Source organism: Aulonocara stuartgranti, assembly GCF_965226115.1.
Source record: "Aulonocara stuartgranti genome assembly, chromosome: 5".
NCBI classification, from domain to species: domain Eukaryota; kingdom Metazoa; phylum Chordata; class Actinopteri; order Cichliformes; family Cichlidae; genus Aulonocara; species Aulonocara stuartgranti.
Window position 1 is genome coordinate 4,247,186 of NC_138943.1, and position 23,207 is coordinate 4,270,392.

General features: G+C 41.5%; 2 protein-coding genes across 9 annotated transcripts; one reads left to right on the forward strand and one right to left on the reverse strand.

The window, feature by feature from the left end:
* Window positions 1-1,509: 1,509 nt before the first annotated feature.
* On the reverse strand, window positions 1,510-10,063 carry sp1 (sp1 transcription factor). Of its 5 annotated transcripts, none has more exons than XM_082533301.1 (6): window positions 10,020-10,063; window positions 8,897-8,970; window positions 5,851-7,246; window positions 4,550-4,691; window positions 4,133-4,323; window positions 1,510-3,419 (listed from the first exon to the last, which is right to left on the reverse strand). In XM_082533301.1, the coding sequence occupies exons 2-6, from the start codon at window positions 8,951-8,953 to the stop codon at window positions 3,106-3,108; spliced, it is 2,100 nt and encodes a 699-aa protein (XP_082389427.1). In that variant the 5' UTR covers window positions 8,954-8,970; window positions 10,020-10,063; the 3' UTR covers window positions 1,510-3,105. The 5 variants fall into 5 exon arrangements, with proteins under 5 accessions (XP_082389427.1, XP_082389423.1, XP_082389424.1 ...); XM_082533297.1 differs by lacking the exon at window positions 10,020-10,063 and adding an exon at window positions 9,579-9,739; XM_082533298.1 differs by lacking the exon at window positions 10,020-10,063 and adding an exon at window positions 9,506-9,579.
* Window positions 10,064-12,135: 2,072 nt separating this feature from the next.
* On the forward strand, window positions 12,136-23,160 carry tespa1 (thymocyte expressed, positive selection associated 1). Of its 4 annotated transcripts, none has more exons than XM_082534610.1 (12): window positions 12,136-12,964; window positions 13,819-14,001; window positions 14,305-14,347; window positions 15,254-15,294; window positions 16,910-16,963; window positions 18,693-18,732; window positions 19,019-19,066; window positions 19,174-19,269; window positions 19,438-19,646; window positions 19,779-20,947; window positions 21,591-21,678; window positions 22,976-23,160. In XM_082534610.1, exons 2-12 carry the CDS (start codon window positions 13,863-13,865, stop codon window positions 23,065-23,067), a joined length of 2,019 nt encoding a protein of 672 aa, XP_082390736.1. In that variant the 5' UTR covers window positions 12,136-12,964; window positions 13,819-13,862; the 3' UTR covers window positions 23,068-23,160. The 4 variants fall into 4 exon arrangements, with proteins under 4 accessions (XP_082390736.1, XP_082390738.1, XP_082390737.1 ...); XM_082534612.1 differs by having other exon boundaries at window positions 19,022-19,066; XM_082534611.1 differs by lacking the exon at window positions 12,136-12,964 and adding an exon at window positions 12,972-13,110.
* Window positions 23,161-23,207: the final 47 nt, after the last annotated feature.

Below are 23,207 nucleotides of genomic sequence, written 5' to 3' on the forward strand. Positions count from 1 at the left end.
GGCATTGTAGGGAGGTCATACAGGCACGTGGAGGCCACACACATGACTGAGCCTCATTTTGACTTGTTTTATGGACTTTATATCAAAGTTGGATCAGCCTGTATTGTGTTTTTTCTGTTTTTATTTTGACTCCAAATCCAGACCTCCATGGGTTGCTAAATTTGATTTCCATTGATCATTAAAAAAACCCCAAAAAAACCAACAATAACAACAAAAAAACCCTTTTAATTTTGCTGGCCGCAGATTCAACTATGTAAAGGACAAAGTATTTCATATAAATATTTCATTCATTCAGATCTAGGATGTATTATTTTTGTGTTCCCTTTATTTATTTATTTATTTATTTATTTATTTATTTATTTATTTATTTATTTTGAGCAGTGTATTTACACAATAATAAGATAAGCCAAACTTAGGAACTTTAACATTTAACACAACCCATAAATGTAAATTAGTAGCTTGATTATGTAGTAAAAGAAGAAAACGTTCCTTTAATTTTTAATCACAGTATGTAATTGAGTCAGTTAAAGCTCCGGGATATGGATCTGGTATAGCACAGAGGGTTGTAGATCAGTTTCAGCTGCTTGGGTGTTCATGAGATTTATAACAGGTCACCAGTTGTGCAACATAGACACAACCCCCAATACAGGAATGGTTTCACAAGTGGAGGCCGCTGACATTTTCCCCTCATCTTTTCTGGCTGTTTTTTCACCAGTTTTGCTTTTAGCTTGGGTCTGTGTCACTACTGGTAGCATGAGGCAACCTGGACCGTACAGAGGTTGCTCAGGTAGCTCCTCCAGGATGAATGCATCAATCAAGCCAGCAAATCTTCTGGCCAATGACAGGCACGCATACAAACATGTGGGGTCCTTACAAACTACTGATTACTATTTTGAATTGCTGGAATGAAATGTGGGCAAAATGAAATTTTTTGGGGGGGTGCCTTTATATTGAGCCCTCTGTAGCTTGATTTTTTTTTTTTTAATCAAATAATAATGTGGCAAACTTTCATTCCTAATACATCACCCAGGCCATATCAATACAGATATCCAGCTTTTTTATGCAATGTATAAACTGTTTCCCTGCAATGCTAATAGGGATTTGAATTATCTCCTGTTTTTATTGGAAATAACACATGCAAGGATGGCAGTGCTTTCTGAAGACAAGTAGCACATATCGTTCAGTGAAGGGATTTAATGAAGAGCTTAAGTCCCATCAAAGACAGGATTTCACCGTCTAATCCAAGATAATAACTTCTCTTTGCAGTCTGCAACAAACTCAAGCCCGAGGCGGACAATGTGATGTGTGCGGACAATGTGTAGACATGTGATTCCAACACTAGAGGGAGTCAAAGGTTTAATTGTCGTTCAATGTTTTACTTTCTCTGTAAATTAATTTTTGTCCAGTAATTCTTTATGTCCAAGTGAAATTTAAGTCATAATTTGAAATGTTTTCAACAAACTGCATGTATGTGCGTGTGTTGGACTGATACAAAGAAATGAGACAAAGTATATTTATTATTTTAATCCAGCTGTTGGCATTTGCAGTAGTTGTATACAAACAATATAAAATCCCTTGTTTAAAATGAGCCAAAAAATAAGAGCACTTGTTGCCCAATTGACTTAATCTCGAGTTGCAAAGAATTTTTAAATGTTGTTTCTCAAAGCAGAAACAAAACATTTCAATAGTTAAGGGAAGCACAACTGTTCATGACAAGACTTGGTACATTTTTCATCTTATTTGGACAAAGGGAAAATAATTCAAGGTTTGCCTCAAGCTGGACTTTTTCCAGTTACAACTTTAGCATGTGCATTATAATAGAAAAATTATTAGAAAGTTTATGGACCAAAGACTTTTTTTTTTTTAAGTTGTTTATAAAATGAGTATGAACCTTTGGTTTTGAGCTTACATATTTACGCTGTCTGGAAATTATTATAAAATCCATCACTCTGAGCAGATATGATGAAACAATAGTTAACCCAAAGAAAGAAACTGAACTGAATGCAAGAAAAAGTGTTGAGGAAGAAGAGTACCACAGGAAGAAAAAGTACTGGAAGATCTGGACTGTATGGAATCCATTATTCTATGACAGAAAGGCTGAGGTTTACACATTTAATCTACATATACATTTATAAATGTAGGAGTAACAATATTAAACTTGATTGTGCATGAAAGGTTTAGAAATCTGAAAGGCAATCATGAAAGATAATCCTGCTTATACTAAGAATTTCTGCAGCATTTACACAACCAAATACATATTTACATAAAAAATGCTTTTTAATGACAGATATCAAAGCATGATGGCTTAAGTGTGCTGGGGCTACTCTCAGTGCTCTGATAGCTACATCCTTACACTGCACTGATTAGTGCTTCTGGCTCTGATGTCATGTGTACATGTCCTGGTCCACCTCCTATCATTTAAATATTATTCCCGTGGCAATCAGATTGCTGTTTATGAACACATCCAGTTCTCCCAGCACTGCAATCTGAGAACTGAATATGTTCTGCTAAAGATTGTTTTCATCTTATGTGTGGTCAGTTAGCCTGAGGTGCATGTGTGAGACAGGAGCCCAGTCTGATGGGAAAGGAAGCATCTATGAGAGGAGGGATGGCAAAATGGCAAAGCACAGAGCTTCAGAAACAAAAAACAAACAAACAAACAAAAACAAACAATGGGGGGGCTGGCTGAATTTATCCCTTTGCTAAAGAAGAGATAAGATTAAAGAGAGCGTAATATAAGCTACAAATTCAACATGAAGTGTGGTGACTTATGTGTTTAATTGCAATCCCACTATCAAGTAAGACCGTTCTTTACGTGTGATAAATGTTAGTGTAATGCCATTCCCATTTTAAGGAAATCAAATGGTGATTTTTCTAGTCTAACATTTTAATCCAACTGAGCCTTCAATGCCCAAGGTCTCAAATATGAGATGGAAACATATTTCTCCCTCAGTCCTCAAAATTTATAGTGTCTGTTGCATTGCATCTGTCACCACCTCTCCTGCCTGAAGCCTCTAAAAGCTTCTGCATCTGCAGTAAGGTGCCCTTTTTAAAGCCCCAAATGTCCAAATACAATATCCACCAAGGCCACTTTACTCCACCAATTTAGAAACTATTGCCATTTATTTGGTGAAAGTCCACCTGCATCATGTTAATACCACTGCTGGCTAATCGAGCCAAGCTCTCTGCAGATAAGGTTTCCATGGTAACGATGGTGTGCTGGTCATTTGCTGAAACCGCTCCGGTGCCGGCTTCTGTTCCTGCTGCAGGCGAAGCAGCGTCAGGTGAGACTGTGGTGGCGGCGTTGCTGCTGGTAACAGTTGGTGGTTTCTTGTTCATATGGGTCTTGACGTGCTTTGAGAGGTGGTCGCTGCGCATGAAGCGTTTGGGACATTCTGTGCACGCAAACTTTTTCTCACCTGAAGAAAGGTAAACAAAAATAAATAAATGCATGTGATAATATCAGACTTTTTGCTGCACAGTCAATGATCCATTTGAGATATGGTAATAGTTGACCCATTGGAGTCAGTCTGTGTGAGCAACCATTTACACTTCTTAATAAAAAGAAGTTTAAACCAGAAACATCTCAACTTTTTCTACCTGTTACTATCTGTGTTCTGGGAATCTCTGTGCTCCTGTACTGATGCTGGTAAACACTGACCTATTCAATCAAGCATGCTGGTGCTGGCGTACACTGTAAAATTACACCCCATTTAATGTGGCAAACACCTATCACACATTGGCTTTTCACACAGTGAACTCTGGGACATTTTCCAACTTGTAGCACATTTTGTGAGATAGGCCACCTTGGGGCACGACTGTTACACCTGCCGTATTCTAGCATCAATGTTGGATATCTGCACTCACGTGCATTTTCAGTCAATGTCTAGAATAGTTAAAGGCTGCACTGAATTCCTCTGATCTTCACTGTTTTCGCATTAAAGAATAAAAGTGAACTTTCCCCACAGCAGACACATTTGGGAAAAGAGGGCTGTTAATAATAAAACAATGTTGGCTCAGTTCAACTCAGTCATCCCTGCAAGCCATGACAAGTGACTCCGCACAATAACAGGGCCTGAAACTAAAATACGCCAGTTAAACTTATACAATAAAACTAAGTCATCACTTATACCTGTGTGTGTCCTCTTATGGCGCTGAAGCTCATCTGAACGGGTAAATCGTTTGCCGCAGTAAGACCAGTTACAGACAAAGGGACGCTCTCCCGTGTGCCAGCGAAGGTGGGCTCTGAGGTGGGATGTCTTGCCGTAGATCTTCCCGCAGCCAGTGATGTGACATATGTGCTGCTTCTTTTTAGTCGGATCACTGCTTGATGCAATAACCACAAATCATGAGCGTGAGAGAAATTAAAAACAAGTGATATTCAAATAGGTCTCTGTTTAAAAGATTGTGAAAAAACAAGTTTGCTTCAACTTTTTTGTGTAGTTCAGTTTTATAGCTAACAACAACGACTGATTGTTGAATAAATACATGTAAAAAGGAAAATAACATTTAGACAGGAAGACTGCCATAACAGGGCTCTGTAACATACCGTCCTTCTCCATCCTTGCAGAAGGGGCAGGTACATGCTTCTCTACGGTTACGTCGCCCTTGAGGTGGTGGGCTTATATCCTCTTCATCCATAGCTGTATTTTCATCCAAACTTTCTCCACCCGTCTGTAACGGCTGCTCTCCTGTAGCAACGGAAAAGAAAAATGCTAAAGTCTGACATAACATACAAAGTTTATCTAGTGCTTCATTAAACAGCTGCTGCTCTAAAAGCTTAAACCAGTTAAATTTTTACATGTTAGAGATCTAAAATACAGCTCTATAATTTCTGATCCAAAAACCATAGGGTTGAAGAGCTATGCGCTTTCTTCTCATAGCTCCTTATTGGCATAAAACCAAAACAAACAGTACTAATCCAATGTTAGTACAACTTGTTTTCTAAATAAGCTACATTTTCAGTAACAATGACAACTTTAGTCATCTGGTCTTTATCCATTATGCTTAAGTAACTTTAATGACAGAGTAAAATGTAGAAAAATGAGCCATTAACTAAAACAAGTCTAAACAAAGCCTGCTGCAAATGTAACTGCTGGGAGGCATACGATTTCACAACACTGTTAACAGACTCAGCGATTCTTTACAAACAGGGGAATTTGATAACATCTAGCCCAACAAACATGCAGACATACTGGGAGGAGCTGCCAAACTTGGAAAAAAAAAAAAAGGGTAAAAAGAAAAAAAGAAGGGAGGGGTGCAGTTACACCCTTGCTATAACAGAGAAGTCGTGGCTGACCCACAATTGCATGTAATGGGACCAGCACGTGGAGGTACGTAGGGTCAGAGGGGAAACAAAAGCTTTAACAGGAACACAACCATGTGAAGTGGCCTAACGAGGTCAGAAAAGCACTGAACAAGCCAGACTGGTTCAACCAGTATAATTCACTACGTAGGTAAGAGGTGAAGGAATCAATCCAAAGATACAAGATAAAGAGGGAAAGAAAAACAGAAAGTAAATCTAATCTTCCAGGGTAACCATTGTTTACTAAACCCAACTGCAAGTCACATACTTTACAATTACCATGTACACCAAATTCTTTAACTACCAATTAAACAGAAATTCTAACAAACACAAAAAGTTGTTTGTGTTTAGATAGAATCTAAAATTATTTATGAAAACTAAATGGTCCAAAGAAAAGCATCTAATACGAATGAAAGTCAGATCAACAGGTCTTAAACACACCAACTGCTGATATAGTAACCTGCATGTTATAATAGATGAAAATATTATGCATGCATTTTAACGCTGAATATTAACAGTTAATGAAAATCAGGCCACTGGCTGACCTGCTGTGCTGGCGATGGTGATGGGCAGCTGGTGCATCTGCAGCCCGGACCCCCCGAGGCTGTTAAGATTTATGGTCTGGATCCCTGGGATCTGCACGGTGTTGACGGGTACTCCTCCAGCTGTAGCTGTTCCCTGAGCCTGGCCGAGCTGGGGAAGGGACTGCACGGGTGCCAGCGTGATCTGCGCTCCCGTCGGATTCTGGATCTGAATGGTCTGCCAGGTCACTTGGCCGTTGGGGGCGACGGTGCGCAGCAGGATAGCCCCTGTGTTTGGCATGATTTGAAGATTTTGAAGCCCTTCCTGGCTGAGTGTTGGAGTAAACACTTGACCGCCTGTGGCTGCAACAGTACCGGCCTGGATGGTTTGGAGTTGCGCTCCACCTTGGATAACCTGCTGAGGCTGGATGAGGATTTGCTGTGGCTGCACCCTGTCTCTGTTGTCTGGCTGTATTGGGATACCCAGAGAAGAGGCCATGTTTTGCTGAAAAGTCCCTGTCACAGCTCCATTGCTGTTCTGCTTTTGGGTAACTCCATAAGAAGAGGTCGTCTGTGTAGTGACAGTGGAAGCACTGGTCATGTAGCCGGACTCGCTGTTGGAAGACACTGGCTGTTGTTGCTGCTGCTGCATGAGCTGGTTTCCCACTGCTTCTCCTCCACCATTGGTATCCCCCCCTGCAGCACCAGCAGTGACGGGTAACAAAGTGATGTTTCCATTTAGAGACACAGGCATATTTGCCAAGAACTGGGGCTGGTTTTGTAACAAACCATTGCCTAAACTTATGTTTTGTATGGGTATGGCTCCCTGAATGAGACTGGGCATGGTTATGATGTTTCCTGCTGCACCGGCTCTGTTACTCGCAGTTATGATCTGTTGGCCATTGGGAGAAGACACTATCTGAAACTGCTGGCCTGGTCCTGCTGCGGCAGGCACAGCAGACTCCTGCTGAGCATGTGTAAAATGCAGCGTCTGGCCATCCACTGTCTGAAACTGTGGAATGACCTGGTACTGGATGTTAGGCATCATACCTGATATAGTGGTAAGGACCTGCTGACCCTGCATTGACGGCGCCTGAGCAACTACAAAGGGCTGTTGTTGCTGCTGCTGACCCTGAGAGCTTACAGCTGGCGACAGCACCTGCCTGTTCTTGTTGAGGTCTCCTCCTGACATCACTCCTGAGGAATCTGTGGTGACTGTGTTGGAGCCTGAGGATGCTTGAACACTGAGAGGGTTTACCTGCCAGCTGTTGGCACTGGAGGTAAAAACAGCCTGGTTTAGGTCCAGTTGTTGCTGCTGATTCTGTTGGTGCTGGTCGGCAGGGGAATCGTTCTCTCCTGGGGTGTCAATGCGACTGCATGTGGCTGCCAACAAGGCGAGTGGTGACGGCTGCTGTGAGTCCTGGAAAAAGAATAAATGAAGGAGTACTTAGAAAGTAGAAATATAAGAAATGCAATGTAGAGTTACCAAAAAAAAAAAAAAAAAAAAAGTAACAGCTGCCAAAATATCAGGATGTTCAAGTAAAGCTGGATACTTGCATGTGATTGAAAGAATACATAATAAAGTTTAGGTGAAGAAGAGAGTGCAGGCAGGGGAGCAGGTGGAGATGAGTGTCTGGGGTGGTTTGTGACAGCAAGAGTGAAGATGGTGCCGCTAACTCAAAGGCAGAAGATGGGACTGGACGTGGCAGAGCTGCATACACACTGGAAGTCAATCGCTTGTCGCTGCTTTAAAGCGGACGGCTGGTCACTTGTGGACATTCCACGCTTCTGTTGCCTAGGTAACTCTCTAACGCATTTACCATCAGGTCATGTGCCAATCAGTTGCATTCTTCACTTTCACTTGTAGTCTTGTCCGTGGGTTACCTCAGGTCCCACCCACTTCCTATTGCTTGCGGTTATTTCGCTCATAGTCACCTGAACCCGTGGAATATCATCCACTTTCTGTGGTTTCTAGTCATCCGGACACTGTGAATCACTTCTAGTATGCACGCTGCTTTCAAGTTTCATTGGGCGTGACCAGTAGGGATGGGTTTAGAAATAATATTGGGGGAAAAGTCAGGTGGAGTGAGAGAGAATGTTACAGAGGCGAGCCCAAGATGGTGGACATGCACAGATGAGGAAAAATTGATATATTGGAAAAGGATGCTGAAGACTGAGCTGCCAGGCAGGAGGAAAAGAGGAAGACCACAGAGATTTAGTGAAGGAGGACATACAGAGGGTTGGTAGAGGATGAGGATGTTAGAGATGGGCTGAGATGGTGGTGGATATTTCGCTGTGGCATCCCCTAAACAAGAGGAAGTGTAGCCTGGTTTGGAAAGCCCAGTAACACAGTAAAATGTAAATATTGTCCCACTTTGTCCAACTCACTTTGAATCAGAAAATTACAAATTACAGAGTGAATTTTTAGAGTTTATTTTTTCCTTCCTTGCACATGATTCAGAGCATTTACGATACAAGATTAAATGGTTTAAAATGTCTATTAAAATTATTTTCCAAATTAATTTTCTGATTTAAAAAAATGCAAGTGATGTGGTAGATTAATTAAAAAGAAGAAGAGGGACCTCTTTTCTGGATGTCAGAAATACACACTCCACTACTAACAAGAACTTCATTAATAAAATTAACCCACTTTCTTGCCCTTTCCAGGGGAGTGGGCATCAAAGTGAGGGGGTGTGGGCAGGGGGTATGGGAGGGACCACATTTTTGTGGAGTTGCGGCGGGCTTGGCTTCCCCTCCCCCCAAACCCACCCATCTCCCTCCCACACTTTTAGTTTGCCCTATAAACTGACTCACTCCGCTAGCCACCCCCTCCAAGGCCAGCCAAATGGGCCGAGCGAAATACACACGAAGTGCCGGGGTTTAACGGGAACACCCCGTGTGGGCGACTTTTACCTGCCCATTCCCCACCCCGGTAACATGTGCTCTGGGGAGAAAATCAACAACCCTCACAGACCCCGACACAAACGAGCCATAGAAGCGATCAAACAGATGGGAAGTGCACATGAGTTCAGTCTGGCAGTATCTCCAGTGGATGTGTCCCGTAACCTACTTGTGAATTTGTGTTTCGCTTTTGACTGAAGCCTCCACCGCTCTCCACAGCGGCCATTTCACCCTGCTGCTGATCTGCGGAAGAAGAGTTTTTGTAAGAGTACATCTCCTTAAAGCACTTCACAAGAAAAAAAAACATCACACATCGAAACTTACTACTGCGTGTAATAAAAAGGACGGAACACACGGAACAGCACAGGCCACGAACACACAATAAAAAGGGTGTTTTTCGGGGCCGCTGTGGGGCGATTCAGACAAGAAGTGCAAGAAAATCTAAGTGCTCACAGGGCCAGCTACATGCTAAGCTAACGTGAACTCACAAGTAAAGTATGAGCTGAAGTGAACGAAATGTTTTCAGCCACCGCTGTAAGTACAACTAGCTGTGAGCTCGCATCAGTTGCACGGAGTTAAGTGACACTATCTGCTTACCTATTAATTTAAGTCCAAAAGTAAAGTTACAAGTGACCAGTTGGTTAATTGTTGTTAGCCGTGTATTTAAAAATTAGCGGGTTTGTAACCTTAGTTGGTCACTTTTTAAAAAAAACAACTCGGCATTTCGTTATCGGCACACGCCACATTTACGACACGGAACACATTGAAAACAACGTACTTCCACTCTACTCCTTACTGTTCAGTTATCGGTTCGTCCACAACATGCCAGTGAGTTTAAAAAGTTCACTTACTGCTCATAATTTGAAGACGGGAGGAGTTTCGCTGCTCTTTTTTCTGCTTGACAACTTTTCACAACTTCACACTAACTTGACACCCCCCCTTCTTTGAAGGAGAACAGTGGGTGCGTTCGATTTATGAACGCGGCAGCCTACCCACGTCGGGGAGAACACGCGGTATAGGTTTTTAACAGGCTTATCGGAGAAAGTATTGACGAGGAAGTCATTAAATGAAAGTAGCTCCCCTATACAGCTCAAGTCCAATTCCAGTTACGTTTAATTCAAACATCTATGACCTAATTATTATCCCTTTTAGTTCTTAGTACAATATTCTTCGGTAGAAAGTATTTATCTAATATCAAAAATACAAGAATACGAGTGGAAAAATCTCCCAGTCGAAATAGGTAACCATATATTCAACAATGGGCGTTTTGCCATATTAAAAATTAAACTCACCCCCTGTTCGCTGCACTATCGCACTGTTTCCATGAATAAAAGAAGCACACCCTTTTAAGAGCCTCTTTTGAGCAATCGCTTCTTTTCTCCAATGGAGAAGGGCGTTTCTGCCAACGAGTATCAGTCGGACAATGTAATTGGGCTAGAGGCAGAAGACTGGGCGGAACCAAGCACTGTAGGTTGTACCCCTGAGTATGATTGACGTTTGGTTATCTTTTTCCGCTTAAAAGACGCCATGAGTAAACAGTTCTCGGAATATGGGCGATCGCCTTTATTCGGTCAGATACTTGAGCCTGTGTTGTCCATCTGAGACATTAAGGCTCGTGTATTGGTTTGAAAACGGAGGTGGGAAAGGAGGAAGGCCGCATGGGTATTTAAGTCTTGCCTCCGTGGCCACTGGCCACTCCCTGGTGGCGCCCGGTGGGTCGGGAAACGGCAAGGAGGCGGGAGGAGTTGGCCAGGGTGGCGGTGAAGATTTCCCCATCACACGCACACACTGGCTATGAACCGCGCGGGGAGGAGAAAATGGCTCGCCTGTGGGAGGGCTTGTATTATTAGGATTCGTGAGGGGGCTGTCAATACGGCAGCACATGTGCCCGTGTAAACAGGAGAGAGAGGGTGGAGCCCATCCCCAGGCCAGTCCTGCAGCCACCCACCTCTGTGTGAACTCCATCACTGACACTTCTTCAATTAGACGCAGATATGAATACTTCTACCGACACACATTGATGCATGCATGACACCACCACACTCTGAACTGATCTAGCAGCACTAACTGAAGCATTCATGTAGTCTGGAAATAAATGGAGTGATACGATACCGTTAAAGAGAGGCTTTTCATCATATACTTTACTATGCAGACAATCATAACATCAGCTTTTTGTCCAGTATTAGCCCAGAAAGTAACATCACTACAGCATTTCATAAAATACAGTACTGTCCTTACAACAGATAAATAAAACTACAGCCTACATGCAAAATATCTGAAAAACTTGTAAATGTGGACCCACAGTTATTTTCAGAAACCATTGCTCCTGCGTTTCAATGGCACAGTTTGTTTTTTTAAATTAACAGTTTCTACATTAAGTGATTTTTTGTGAATATTTAAAGGAAAATACTAGATATGCATCATAGTGGAAAATGTTAACATTTATTTAAAACATGACTTTTACAGCTTTTTACCTGTAGGTGATTATTAAAAAGTAAGAATAATCAAATAAAAAATGTTATTTATTAATCAGGTGACAAATGTTGATTAATAAATAGCCTAAATCAGGGGTGGGCAATTCATTTTAAGGTTATAATAAAATTCAATAAATACTGGGCAGAACTGAGTTCAACTCATTCGTATCTTTACTGGTTTCATTAAATGACGCTTATTTTCACATTTTTTGTACTTTACTGCATGGATAGTCCTGATTTCTGAATACTCTAAATCCCAGGACTGCCCTCTTCTGACAAGAGACCTCTGATGTTGTGCGAGGAATCTGCAGGGTTACAGCTTCTTACAGCTCCTCTTACCACCACGATTACTTTGGGCTATTCCTCCACATCTGCTCCAGTTGTTCCTTCAGCTTCTGGTAGTTCTCTGTCTCCTCGTGCTCCTTCCCAATGTTGCTGTCTACTGGTATTACCACAGTCATCACTATGTCTGGTTGGTTGACCCGCAGCTGCTTGTCGGTCTGGAACTCAGAAGTCTCACAGGACATTAGGACCTTGCTGTTCTTGTAATCCATATGCAACACAGATGTTCCTGTACACTATCCCAGCCATTTGGTTGTATCTCTCAGGGTATGCAGTTCAAGCTTGTGTCTTGCATCCTGTTACTATGTGTTGGATAGTCTCTGGGGCGCCGTTGCACAGTCGGCAGTTTGGGTTCTGTCAGCTGTGGTAGAGTCCTGTCCTTTATGGTGCTTAGGGCCTGTTCATGTGCTGCCATGATCAGAGCCTCTGTGCTGTCCTGTAAGTCATCTTTTTCTAGCCGCTGGTAGGATTTCTGATGTCAGCTCCTTCTAATATATATATGAGCATCTCTGTCCAGAGGAGTGCAGTCCCAGAGTACCCAACATAGAAGACCTGGGCATAATGATTAGATGAATCAGACCCTTCAGGAGGATGGGCCCTATAGTTAGAGATTGTCACTATAGTCAAATTTAGAGGATACATCACATGTGTTAGTCAGTGCAAAAAATTATGCTAAAATGTCAAACTGGCATTAAGTGGCACACTGCACTGGGATGTTGGGGTGATGGCTACAAATGGCCTCTGTACTCCCATGGCATTAGCAAGGCTACACTTTTTTGGTGTCTTCATGGTACACTAAGATAGAGCAAATCTGCTTTTTCTTTTTCTATTTATGATTTTCAGCGACTCATTGCTCTTTTTAAGTAGTTTCCCAGCTGCATTGAGAACAACTACACACCTCGCAATAAAACGACTGAAGAAAATGATTGTGGGCCACTGGACGCAAAAATAATATTGATTTGTTTTGTAAAATTCAAATATCAAAGGAGAGGTGCAAAAAAAACAAGCACTATTTGCCTGTCATATGATTTGCATTCAAATCACTCGTGTCGCATCAGCTTTGCCTCTGACATTTCCACAGACCTGTCTGTGTTTTTGTTTCTGCAGGATGTGCAGCAGCTGCATCCCACGCTGATAAAACTTTTGTATTTCAGACGAGATGCAAAGTTACTTCCTACAAAGGCTTCTCAAACCGCTTCACCGCCAAGATCCGCGCATATTCAGCCCGACTTATAACTGACTGCTTTCGAAAGGAAATCACCAGAATCGTCGAGCGGTCGTTGATAAACGGGAGCCTGCTGGATGCAGTTTTAAGTGTTTTGTAAAGATTGCAGATGAAGTGTCTCGTATTTAAGTCGCCACATACAGGAAACGAGACAAAGAACGCCTCTGATACAGAACTGAAACCCGAGCCGATGAAGGTAAGGCTGCTTTTCGGTTGTCAGCATTGATTGAGCTCTAAGGCAGCATGTAGACGCTTCGCTGTAGCTGAATGGAGAAAATCTTACTCCGTCTCATTATCGAGAACACACATCCAACATACGGCTCCTGTAAGCTGTATTATTAAGTAAGTAAATAATTATTCTTAATTAGTATAACCATATATATTTAATGGTTTACATCTCATCGATAAATTTATCTAAACTACACTTGGTTTCCCTTACACATTAAAGTAAATTACGACCTTTAATTAATAATAACTGCTTTTACTTTGAAGGGGTTTAGACTGAACTGTTAGTCAGTCATACTGAAGGCAACTAGAAGCGACCTTATATCATTTTCTATTATCTGTGTTTATATGTGGTTCGCACTGCTAAATTCACTTCATGAACATTTAACCATAACATACCAATTCTTAATGAATATTTATCTATACATGTTTTATATTGTGTCTGTTATCTTGTCTCCAGCTGTCCTGGAGGTACAATATTTCACCTGAACTGTTTGTCTGACTTTGATGAGCCTTAAGCAGTATAGTCTCTGAACTTAATGTCATAGCTAGATTGATTTGCGTGTAGCCACCTCATTTTTACTGCAATATCAAGTATAATCTATGCACAGATGTCTTAGAAACACTACTGATAAGGAAGCGGCTGTTAATATCCCTATGCAAAAATGGCTCAATTTTAATGAGAAGGGAAATATCACTAAAAATCCTGAATACAATTGACTTTAGAGTAAAGAGGTGTTCATTCTCCTAAAGTAAACATTAAAGCCTAACACTGTGTTGCTGCTTCAACATTTCATCCCCGGCTCTTTTGTTGCACCTTGGCAGCTTTGACAGAGCCATGTCCCCCGGCAGTCCTGTGAACTGAAGCGATGGAGAGCTCGTCCTCCACAGTGAGGCGGCGAGCATGGATCAACAGCAGCCGTCAGCGGGTCACTTTGGAAGACCCGGAAGGGCCTCTGTGCCCGTTCCCATCTGCCTCCATAGCGGATGATGATGTGTTCTCTGATGGTAAGAGCAGATTCTGGAACGTGGGAGGGATCGTCCTCCATGGTGGTTTATTATTAACTATCTTCAGCATACATCAAGTGACCAGCTGAACTTGAAGATACCTAAGTAGCTGGATACCCTGTTTATTGGGTAAAGAATAAATAGTGGGTTAAAAAATATATTTGTTGTGACCAATAGCAAAAATAACACGAGTTTATAACAGGATATACATGACAACAAGCGGCTAAGTGTCAGTTAATAATAGCACAATGCATGTGTTCCTTCAGTGGGGATCAATCATAATCTTAAGTGCGATTTCCACAGGTTGCCTTGCGGGAAAGATTGAGAACTGGCTTCTCAGCTGTGGGTAAGTCAACTTGTTTTACTGCTTGTTTTTCTTGTAAGATGATATTTTGAGCACTAAAGGACAAGTTGTAAGTCACTGGAAACTGGTTAACAAAGAGCAGCGCGTAGCAAGTGGAAACTCTCTGAAGTCAGGTGTTCCAGGAAGACGCTGCAGCAAGGCAGCCGCAGTATTGTTTTTCACCAAAGTCAACTTTGATGATGACTTATTATTGTTCCATTGGAAAAAAATAATTTTACAATGAACTTTAAACTATAAAACCAGTGCTCCGAACTGACCTTCTGCTGTCTTGGGAACACTTGTTTGCAGAAGATCAACCAGTGTTAAGTGTCACAGAAGGTACCTGTTACTGAGTATGATTAAAATATGTGGCCAGAGTATCAACATATAGATGTCTTCAGACGTAAGAATTTTTCATCACATACAAACTAAACCTCACAATTAACTTCTGCTGCTTCACTCTTTGTAATATTTCCTTATAGAAGAGGGAAAATGATATAACTAGGAGGAAATAATCATTTCCTTTTTTTTCCCATCAAACTGCTGCAAGGAACACAGACAGATTAGTTCACATTATGTCAGTTATCAAGAAGGAAGTTGCATTTAGTGGTCAATGAGTTTGCATAGTCTGCGTTTTCACTGAAATGGCCTGTAACACCAGAAAAGAGTACAGTAAAAGAAATAGGAGAGCGTAACCAGGCTAGTTTGAAGGAGTTATTACACCTACAAGAGGAAGCTGACAGATTCCAACAGTAAGTTGATTAAGAAGCAGCTCTCACGAGCTCTGGCAGTATCGTGCTGCAGATGAAGCTATCTATGCAAACTTAATCACTCGTTTGATAAAAGCATGACACTGATTGGATCTCACAGTGGGTGTGTTCATGTTTTAAATATTGGAATATTTTACAGGTCAGATGCCTGCTCAGAGAACAGCGGTCAGCTGAGTTTTGGTGAGTAGGAGCTGAAACAAACCTCAGCTTTAAAATATATTGGCATGCAGTATTACTTTTCATAATACTGCATACTGATACTTTTATCAGGGTTTCAGATTCTGATGTTATGTTATCAAATGTTTCTGTTGTCAGTGTTCTAAGGAGCTTGAAAAGAAAAGCGTCTGGACTTCTTTAAGTTGCTTGAAGACGTTTCACCTCTCATCCGAGAAGCTTCTTCAGTTCTAAGGTCAAAAGGTGGAGAGTCCCAGATTTAAACCCAGTGGGAGTTTCCCCCCAAAGAGGGACAAAGGACCCCCTGATGATCCTCCACCTAATCACATGACCCAAGGTGTGAAAACAGGTGCAGGTCCCAATCAGCCAGGGTTTCGGGTGAGCTCATTGTGAAACCTGGCCCCACCTTATCATGCGAATTCCTGAGGTCAGATGGCCCAGGATGTGAGTGAGCGTTAAGGCGTCTGGGAAGGGATCTCAAAACTTGATTATAGATGGCAGACAGTTGGTGTCGTAAACCACCGCCTCTGTTCAAAGATGGTCGCTCGCAGTGGACATAAATGGCTTCTTTCACTCCTCTTTCAAACCATCTGTCCTCTCGTGTGAACATTGGCATCCTCGAAAGAGTGACCTTTGTCCTTTAGATGCAGATGGACTGCTGAGTCTTGTCCCGTGGAGGTGGCTCTTCTATGTTGTGCCATGCGCTTGTGAAGTGGCTGTTTGGTCTCTCTCAAATCTCTCCACATTGGCCATCTGACCTCAGGAAATCACATGATAGGTTGGGGGGAGGTTTCACAATGAGCTCACCCGAAACCCTGGCTGATTGTGACCCACATCCGTTTTCACACCTTGGCTCATGTGATTAGTAGTAGTAGTAGAGGATCATCAGGGGGTCCTTTGTCCCTCTTTGGGGGGAAACTTCCACTGGGTTTAAATCTGGGACTCTCCACCATTTGACCTTAGAACTGAAGAAGCTTCTTGGATGAGAGGTGAAACGTCTTCAAGCAACTTACAGAAGTCCAGACGCTTTTCTTTTCAAGCTCCTTAGACTACGATGACCTGGATGACTGAGAACCTGCACAGACATGTTGTCAGTGTTCCTAATTTGAGCTGTTTTTCATTCAAATGAATCACCGAACCTCAAGGAGTTTATTATGTTTAACTATTACACGCAACAGCATTGTTTGTTCTGAGATTTTAGCCTGTTGTTAGATAGATAGTAGGCAACCTGATGATGTCATTATAGCTGATACAGATAAGAACCTTCAGAGGCCAAAGATAAACCTGTGTGTCAACTTTGGTTGCTCAGCTCCTATTTACGTACATGTTTGCAGGACAACAAATAGACGGATGTTTTGTGTGTCATAGTACGATAAGGAACTAAAGCTGTCAAAAGATTGTGGTGGAGTAAAAAGTAGAATTTGTTACTCCTTTGGAGATGCAGTAGGCGATTTTAAGTTTTAATTTGCACGAAAACGAAATGGTGAGGTAAAATACAGGTTTCTCATATTTGCTACATTCATAATAATGTACATGGAGGAAGTCTACATTACATTTTTAAAATTTATTTTAAAAGTATTTCTCATGTAATTATTCATGTCTGTGACTTTCTTGTCTTCAGAGTCTGTGCTCCAAGCCGGTAACTTTGCTGATGACCTGGGTCTTGGAGCAGATGGTAAGCATACGCTGTATATGTTCATGCATGGGAAGACAAATATACATGACTGCATGCATACTTAGTGTTATCCTAAAGGAATTTTAGGAATTACATAGATTTTTGCCTGGGGTTAGCTCTCTGTGTCAGCTCCCTAGTACAAAGAGTGTGCGATGTGCCACTGAGTCAGTGTGAGAATAGCAAAGGAGTGTTTCTGGATAATTCACATTGATTGACTGGAGATGTCAAAGGTCCTGCCCCTTGCGCTCTCTGCTAACTCTTCTAAATCAGACTGAGTGTTTGTCTTCACGTGACTGCATCTAACATATTAATTCCTGTTAAAGGAAAAAGGAAACTGCAGATAATGACAACCCCAGATATTTCTTGAAAATAGTTTTGCATTAATTTCCTGAAGACGTAGCCATAACCACTACTTTTCTCATATTCATCTGAAGATTAGTCAAGCCCTTAAACTAACCTTCATGTGTTCTCTGTACAAATGACGTAATAGTTGCTTACCCTTGTAAAAGACTAATAATAGAGCAGACTATATTACTATAGGAAACTTGACTGTGCATCCTGATGTTTTTAAATCTCTGTTTATGTTCAAATTAGACTGAGCAGTTTATATGTCAGTGACACACCCAGTGTTGTGCAGTGCCATGAGGATGTTTTTTGAGAAAGCTTGAAAGATATTTTGTTTATAACTCTTATGTTATGTCATGAATGGGCACACTTATTAAAAAAAAATACAACTTTACACATATACAGATTCTTATGGATCACATGGAGATCATATATGAAAAAACTGTTATATGATTGTTGTTGTAGGGGTTAAGCAACAACATTAATAACCACCTAGCGGATATTCGGACTCTGGAACAATAAGCTTAGTGGATTGTAAGCAAAGGTCACAGGTTTTAAGACTTGTTGCATAGACTGAACAAGAGGTCTGAAACATTCTTCAGATATTTTGGCCCATTTTTTCAGCAGTTTTTCAACAGTTGCTACAGATTTGTCGGCTGTAAATCTGTGATACAAATCTTCTGTTTCACTAAAACCCAAAGTTGCTATTATTGGATTGAGATATGGTAACTGTGGAGGCTCGTCCGGCCCCAACAACCATGTTACATTCAAAGTCACGTAAATCATCCCCATTCTGCTCAGTTTGAACTTCAGCAGGTTGTTTTCACCATGTCCACATGCCTAAATTTATTGAGTTGCTTATATGCGAATGACTGATAAGAAACTTGTGTTAATACGCAGCTGAAATTGTGTACCTAACAAAATTCCTTCTAATATTAAACAGATAATTCAACAAAAATACCAAAAACTAACTCACATATTTTCCACGTCTCTTACTGAAATAAAACTGAAACCATACAGTGTTCAAAGTACAAAGTTATTAAAGGTTTAAGCTGTCAAACAAAGAAAGCTCAGTCTTCATTTACACAGCCATTAATTAACAGAAGTTATTAATTTGAGACAGGTTGGTGTTGTTACTTGTTAGAGATCTTGATTGTCCCTTTGCAGGAAGCATTGCATTAAATGAAGGAAGAGTAGCGCCGAAGGGGATTTTCTACATTTACTCACATCATAGAAATATATCTACAACTTTATATCCTCTGTAGCGTTTTGTCTTTCCTGATAAGTGAATTTCTTCCTTGAGCAACCCTGTGGTATTGTGCCTGGGGAAACTGTCGAACCCAGAGGTGTTGTAATTTATTTTAACATGCCTTCCTTGTTTCAGCTTCTGTGGTAGAAGATGGAGATGTTAAACCTGAGCCTGGGTGAGTAGTCAGCATATAAGCATGTAGTTATGGCAGTAGCAGCAAAACAGGAAAACAACAAATATTTGGTAAAGAACTGGTAGTCATAGGCATATAGCATAGGTGATCTTTACACTATATTAAAGGCATTTCTCATTTAATAATTTACTTGTAATATACAAAGCTTGCTGTGTGATTGTTGTCCATCATGTGACTTTATAATTTTACAAAATCAGTATTAGAGAAACGTAAATAAATGATCTAATGTTATTTATTTATAATTTTGTTTCACTGTGTGGTGACCAAGAAGCTTGGTGCGACAGCCGTCCTTCAGACAAAAGAGCAGGCTCACCAGGTCAGTGACCAACTCTTCCACACGTCAGAATAAACAGATCACGCACAAATAAAGGCTTTAACATGCAGGTTGGATGCAGTCTAACATCTGACACGTCTTATGTTCAGCACCCCACGTCAAGGACTATGTTTGCCATCAATGAACTTGGGCCACAGCATAACTTCTAGCTGCTTCTCTGCCTCAACCTGGAAAAGTACATCAACGTGAGTCTTTTAAAGGATTTAGTATTCGCCAAATTTTCAAAAATGGTTTTCAGATGACATGGTATACACCATTTCTAACATATTATTCACTATAGTGGTTGCATCTTTGATGCTTTGATGATTACATTAGCTGTAATACAACATTTTCTCTCCTTTTTCTCACACTAGTATATCAGATGTCCTCGAGTTGTGTTCAGAGGATGCAGAGGAGACTTTGTATGAGCTGGGTTTTGGCTGTGAGGAGCCACAGGTTACTGTGCGCATCCCTCCTCGTTTCTTTACCTTTCCTTCTCAGGCTCAGGGCATCAACTTCCGACTCTTCTTGGATTCACAAATAAGGCGGATAAGAGAAGAAGACCCCAGCCTCTCTCTTGCTAGTAAGACTATCTAGTTGTAGTTCTTCTGTTGGTTAGCTTGCTTTGACTTCTGTAGCTGTAATCTGTATATAATTATTTGATCTGTGATACGGTAAATTATATCCATTTATATAAGTCTCTTGATTCCCATAGGTCGTTTCAGACAGGTTCAAGTGCTGACAGCAATGGCCAACGCTTTCTATTCCCTGTACTCCCACGTGTCCCGCACTCCTCTCCAGAAACTGTCCACACCGGAGTTTACCTTCTCTTCCTCTGTGCAGAGGATCGAACGGTTCAGAAGCAGCATTCGAAGTGAGCCACGCTCTCCGGTAGAGAGGCTGAAGGACACTGTCAATAAGATGTGTCTCTACACGGGCTCTCCCCGGGGGTCTGACTCCACCTCTCCACAGCCTTCACCCAGGAAAAGATCCAGCCTGCCAGAAGTTGTGGATATAGTGTGGAAAAACAAGAGTGGAGTTAACAAGAAGCTGGATTTGGAGGAATGTAATAGCAATAATTCAGCTATGGATGTTAACCAGATCACAGACGGTGAAAATGGGCTGGAAACTCAACAGTCAACGACGGACATGGAGATTCTCGAGGACAGAAATAAAACCTGTGAAACGGAGATGGGGGATGATAATAAACAGCCAAAGGATGTTGACTCTGGTGAAAATGACTCCATGACTCAGGGTGTAAGAACATCTGTAGCATCATCATTATCAGAAGAAACTGTCATAGAAACCGACTCTGAATCATTTTCATGTCAGCCAGAGCCAGACTCATGTTTGACACAAACTAACAAAAGGACAGCGGAACTAAAGCCTGTTGCCAAGGTTACATACGATTTAATTTGCCCCCAGATAGTCGAGAGTGTACACCGGGCACCTTTTTGCAGTCAAAGGACACACAGTCCGGAAAGTTTGACTCCCCCAGAGAGAGAAAGCACAGATAAATCCTGTTCTGTATCACACAAATTCAGTCTACAAGCCTCCGTGACAAAGTCTAACCTGAATTCACACACAGACGATGTTGCCTCTTCAGGTGAGGCCACGCGGGGGGACGCATCTAGATCACTTCCTGTCTCGGAACCCAGTGGTAGCTACACTCATTACTGCATAACTGTGACTGGCTGGGAAGGCGATGATGTGCCATCCTCTTCTTCGAAAACATCAGATTCTAGTCATGCTTCGCATGGTTTCTATGGTGAGAAAAAGTCTCCTTCAGAGAAGCAAGGACAGTTTCTGAATCCTCTGATGCATCAGAGCCTGGGCAAGCTCTCCAGTAACCTTCAGCAGGTTAATTCCTTTGAGCTGGAAGAGGTACAGTAGTTTTACAATAGGCTTCATGTCGCTTGTTATCTCAGCACTACCATTTGAAAAGAGTTTAACAATGCTTGGCTGACTTTCATTAAACAAAAGCAAACTGAGTACGTCACAAACTGATTCAGTAAACATTTTCCAAACAGGCTCAAGTCATCATAATCATCATGATGAAAATGGTATAAATGGATATAACAAAATGATCAAATTATTACTCAAAAGCAATCTCACCTTCAAATATTCCATATGTTCTTTCCTCTGATAATGTTTGGTATTGGCGATGAACCATTTATGATTCATAATACGTGGGTGTTTTGTGTTGCTCACTTTGACCCAGAATACAGCCTGCATTAGGAATATGTCTTGCGCTTACATTTTTTCTCTTTCAAAAGGATTTTGATCATTGATTATTGTTTGTTATGTAAAGAAAAACAGGCCAAATAACAATATTATTTATCAGAAGTATTGAAAACCTAACCAAATGATACAAAAGAGGCTCTTATATTCACTTATATTTGGCTTCAAACACTGTATAGTGATAGACATCTATGATGCAATGACTTCTTCAGCTCTTGCTGTGTGTAATTGTTCATGAAATTATTTTTAAACAGTTACTAAGCAGGCATTCCCCTTGTCTTTTTAGGTGCATAGTGCAGGAGAGGAAGACTTGGGACAGTCAGAAACTCCAAGAACTACAACCTCACCATTTTCAAAAAAACATCCATACAAAGGTACCCTGTGTGCTCACATCTCATTTGAGGAACTTGACTTTTATTTTGTGAACACAGTTTATGGGAATTTGACTTGTCACAGTTTTAAAATAGCTGTTTGCAGTTAGCAGTGGTCATAAACTCGCTGACAGAAAAAAAAAAAGATGCACACAGTTATAACAGTTAAAATGTGTGAAGTCAAAGGGTGTTACCATGTAACACTGCTCAGCTACATGTGAATAAACTTTGAGCTTACTGGAGGTCTTGTGTTGAGGTCAAATGAGGAACTGAGTAATTCAGGCAAACCCAGGTATAAAAATATACACTACTCGTGCTGGGTTGGACCCCTTTTTGTCTTGAGAACTGCCGTAATTCTTCACAGATTCAGTAAGGTGCTGAAAGCCTGCCTCAGACTTTCTATATTGAAATGACAGTACTGCGCACATCTGTGATGGGAATCTCCCATTCAAGCACATCCCAAAATGCTGTGTTGCACTGAGATCGGGTGTGTGTGGAGGTCATTTCAGTACAGCGAACCCACAGTGATTTGAGCTTTGTGACGTGGTGGTGGAAGCAGCCATCAGTAGATGGGTACGTTGGAGTTATAAAAGGATTGTCAGGAGCAAACAATGCTTAGTTCATACTAAGGGGGCCAAAGTGTGCCAAGAAAGTATCACCCACACCATTACACCACCACAGGTCTAACCCACTGATGCAAGGCAGGATGGATCCGTGCTTTCATGTTGTTTACATCAGAATCTGACCACACCATAGGAAGGTTCAATGCTTCAATGTCCGATGTGTTGTGTGTTCAGAGATGCTCTTCTGCAAGGCCATTCTCCTCTGACATCCACAAGGAATTTTTCACCCACATAATTGCTGCTCACTGGTTATTGTCTTTTTTTTGCACCATTCTCTGTAAACCTTAGAAATGCAAAGAGCAGCCCATCTGGCACCAACAACCACGCCACGCTTCATATCACTTAATCTAAATCACCTTTCTTGCCCATTCTGATTGTCAGTGTGAACTTCACTAGGTCACCTTGATCATGTCTGAACATGAACATGCCTGACTTGCAGCCATGTGATTAGTCAATTAGATAAATGTGTTAATGACTGGTCGTACCTGCTAAAGTGGCTGGTGTGTGAATGTTTGAGCATGAATATGAATTCAGCATCACATGAGAGCTTGACAGATGTGTACACAAGTAGCTCTGCAGGTGTGTGTTTCTGTGCCTATGTAGGTCAGTGTGCTGCTGCACTTGTGCTGCACTTCCCAGAGTTTGGAGAACATATCTGTGTTTGCTCCCTCGTATAGGTGAAGTGGTCCGCGGTGACAGTATGCAGTCGGACAGCAGCGGCTACGCAGACGAAGAAGTCAGCCCCTCATCAGACAGACACAGCAGATGACAGAAAGCTCATGCAAACAGCATGTACGGCAGTGCCTGAGTTTGTGAAACTCTGCCGAGGACTTCCTATCAAAATAAAATCATCGTACTGTAAGACTTGCTCATGTCACGATTTTAAAGGTTTTTTTCAGTGAGAATATT

Excerpts from the sequence above, each read along its gene's own strand:
- sp1 (XM_082533297.1), bottom strand. Across the intron at positions 7,247-8,896 it reads AGCGAAACACAAATTCACAA|GACTCACAGCAGCCGTCACC; the intron begins GTAGGTTACGGG and ends TTCTTTTTCCAG. Across the intron at positions 4,324-4,549 it reads TGCAAGGATGGAGAAGGACG|TGATCCGACTAAAAAGAAGC; the intron begins GTATGTTACAGA and ends TGCATCAAGCAG.
- tespa1 (XM_082534610.1), top strand. The coding sequence starts at position 13,863 with ATGGAGAGCTCGTCCTCCACAGTGAGGCGGCGAGCATGGATCAACAGC. Across the intron at positions 15,295-16,909 it reads CAGCGGTCAGCTGAGTTTTG|AGTCTGTGCTCCAAGCCGGT; the intron begins GTGAGTAGGAGC and ends TCTTGTCTTCAG. Across the intron at positions 18,733-19,018 it reads GATGTTAAACCTGAGCCTGG|AAGCTTGGTGCGACAGCCGT; the intron begins GTGAGTAGTCAG and ends GTGGTGACCAAG.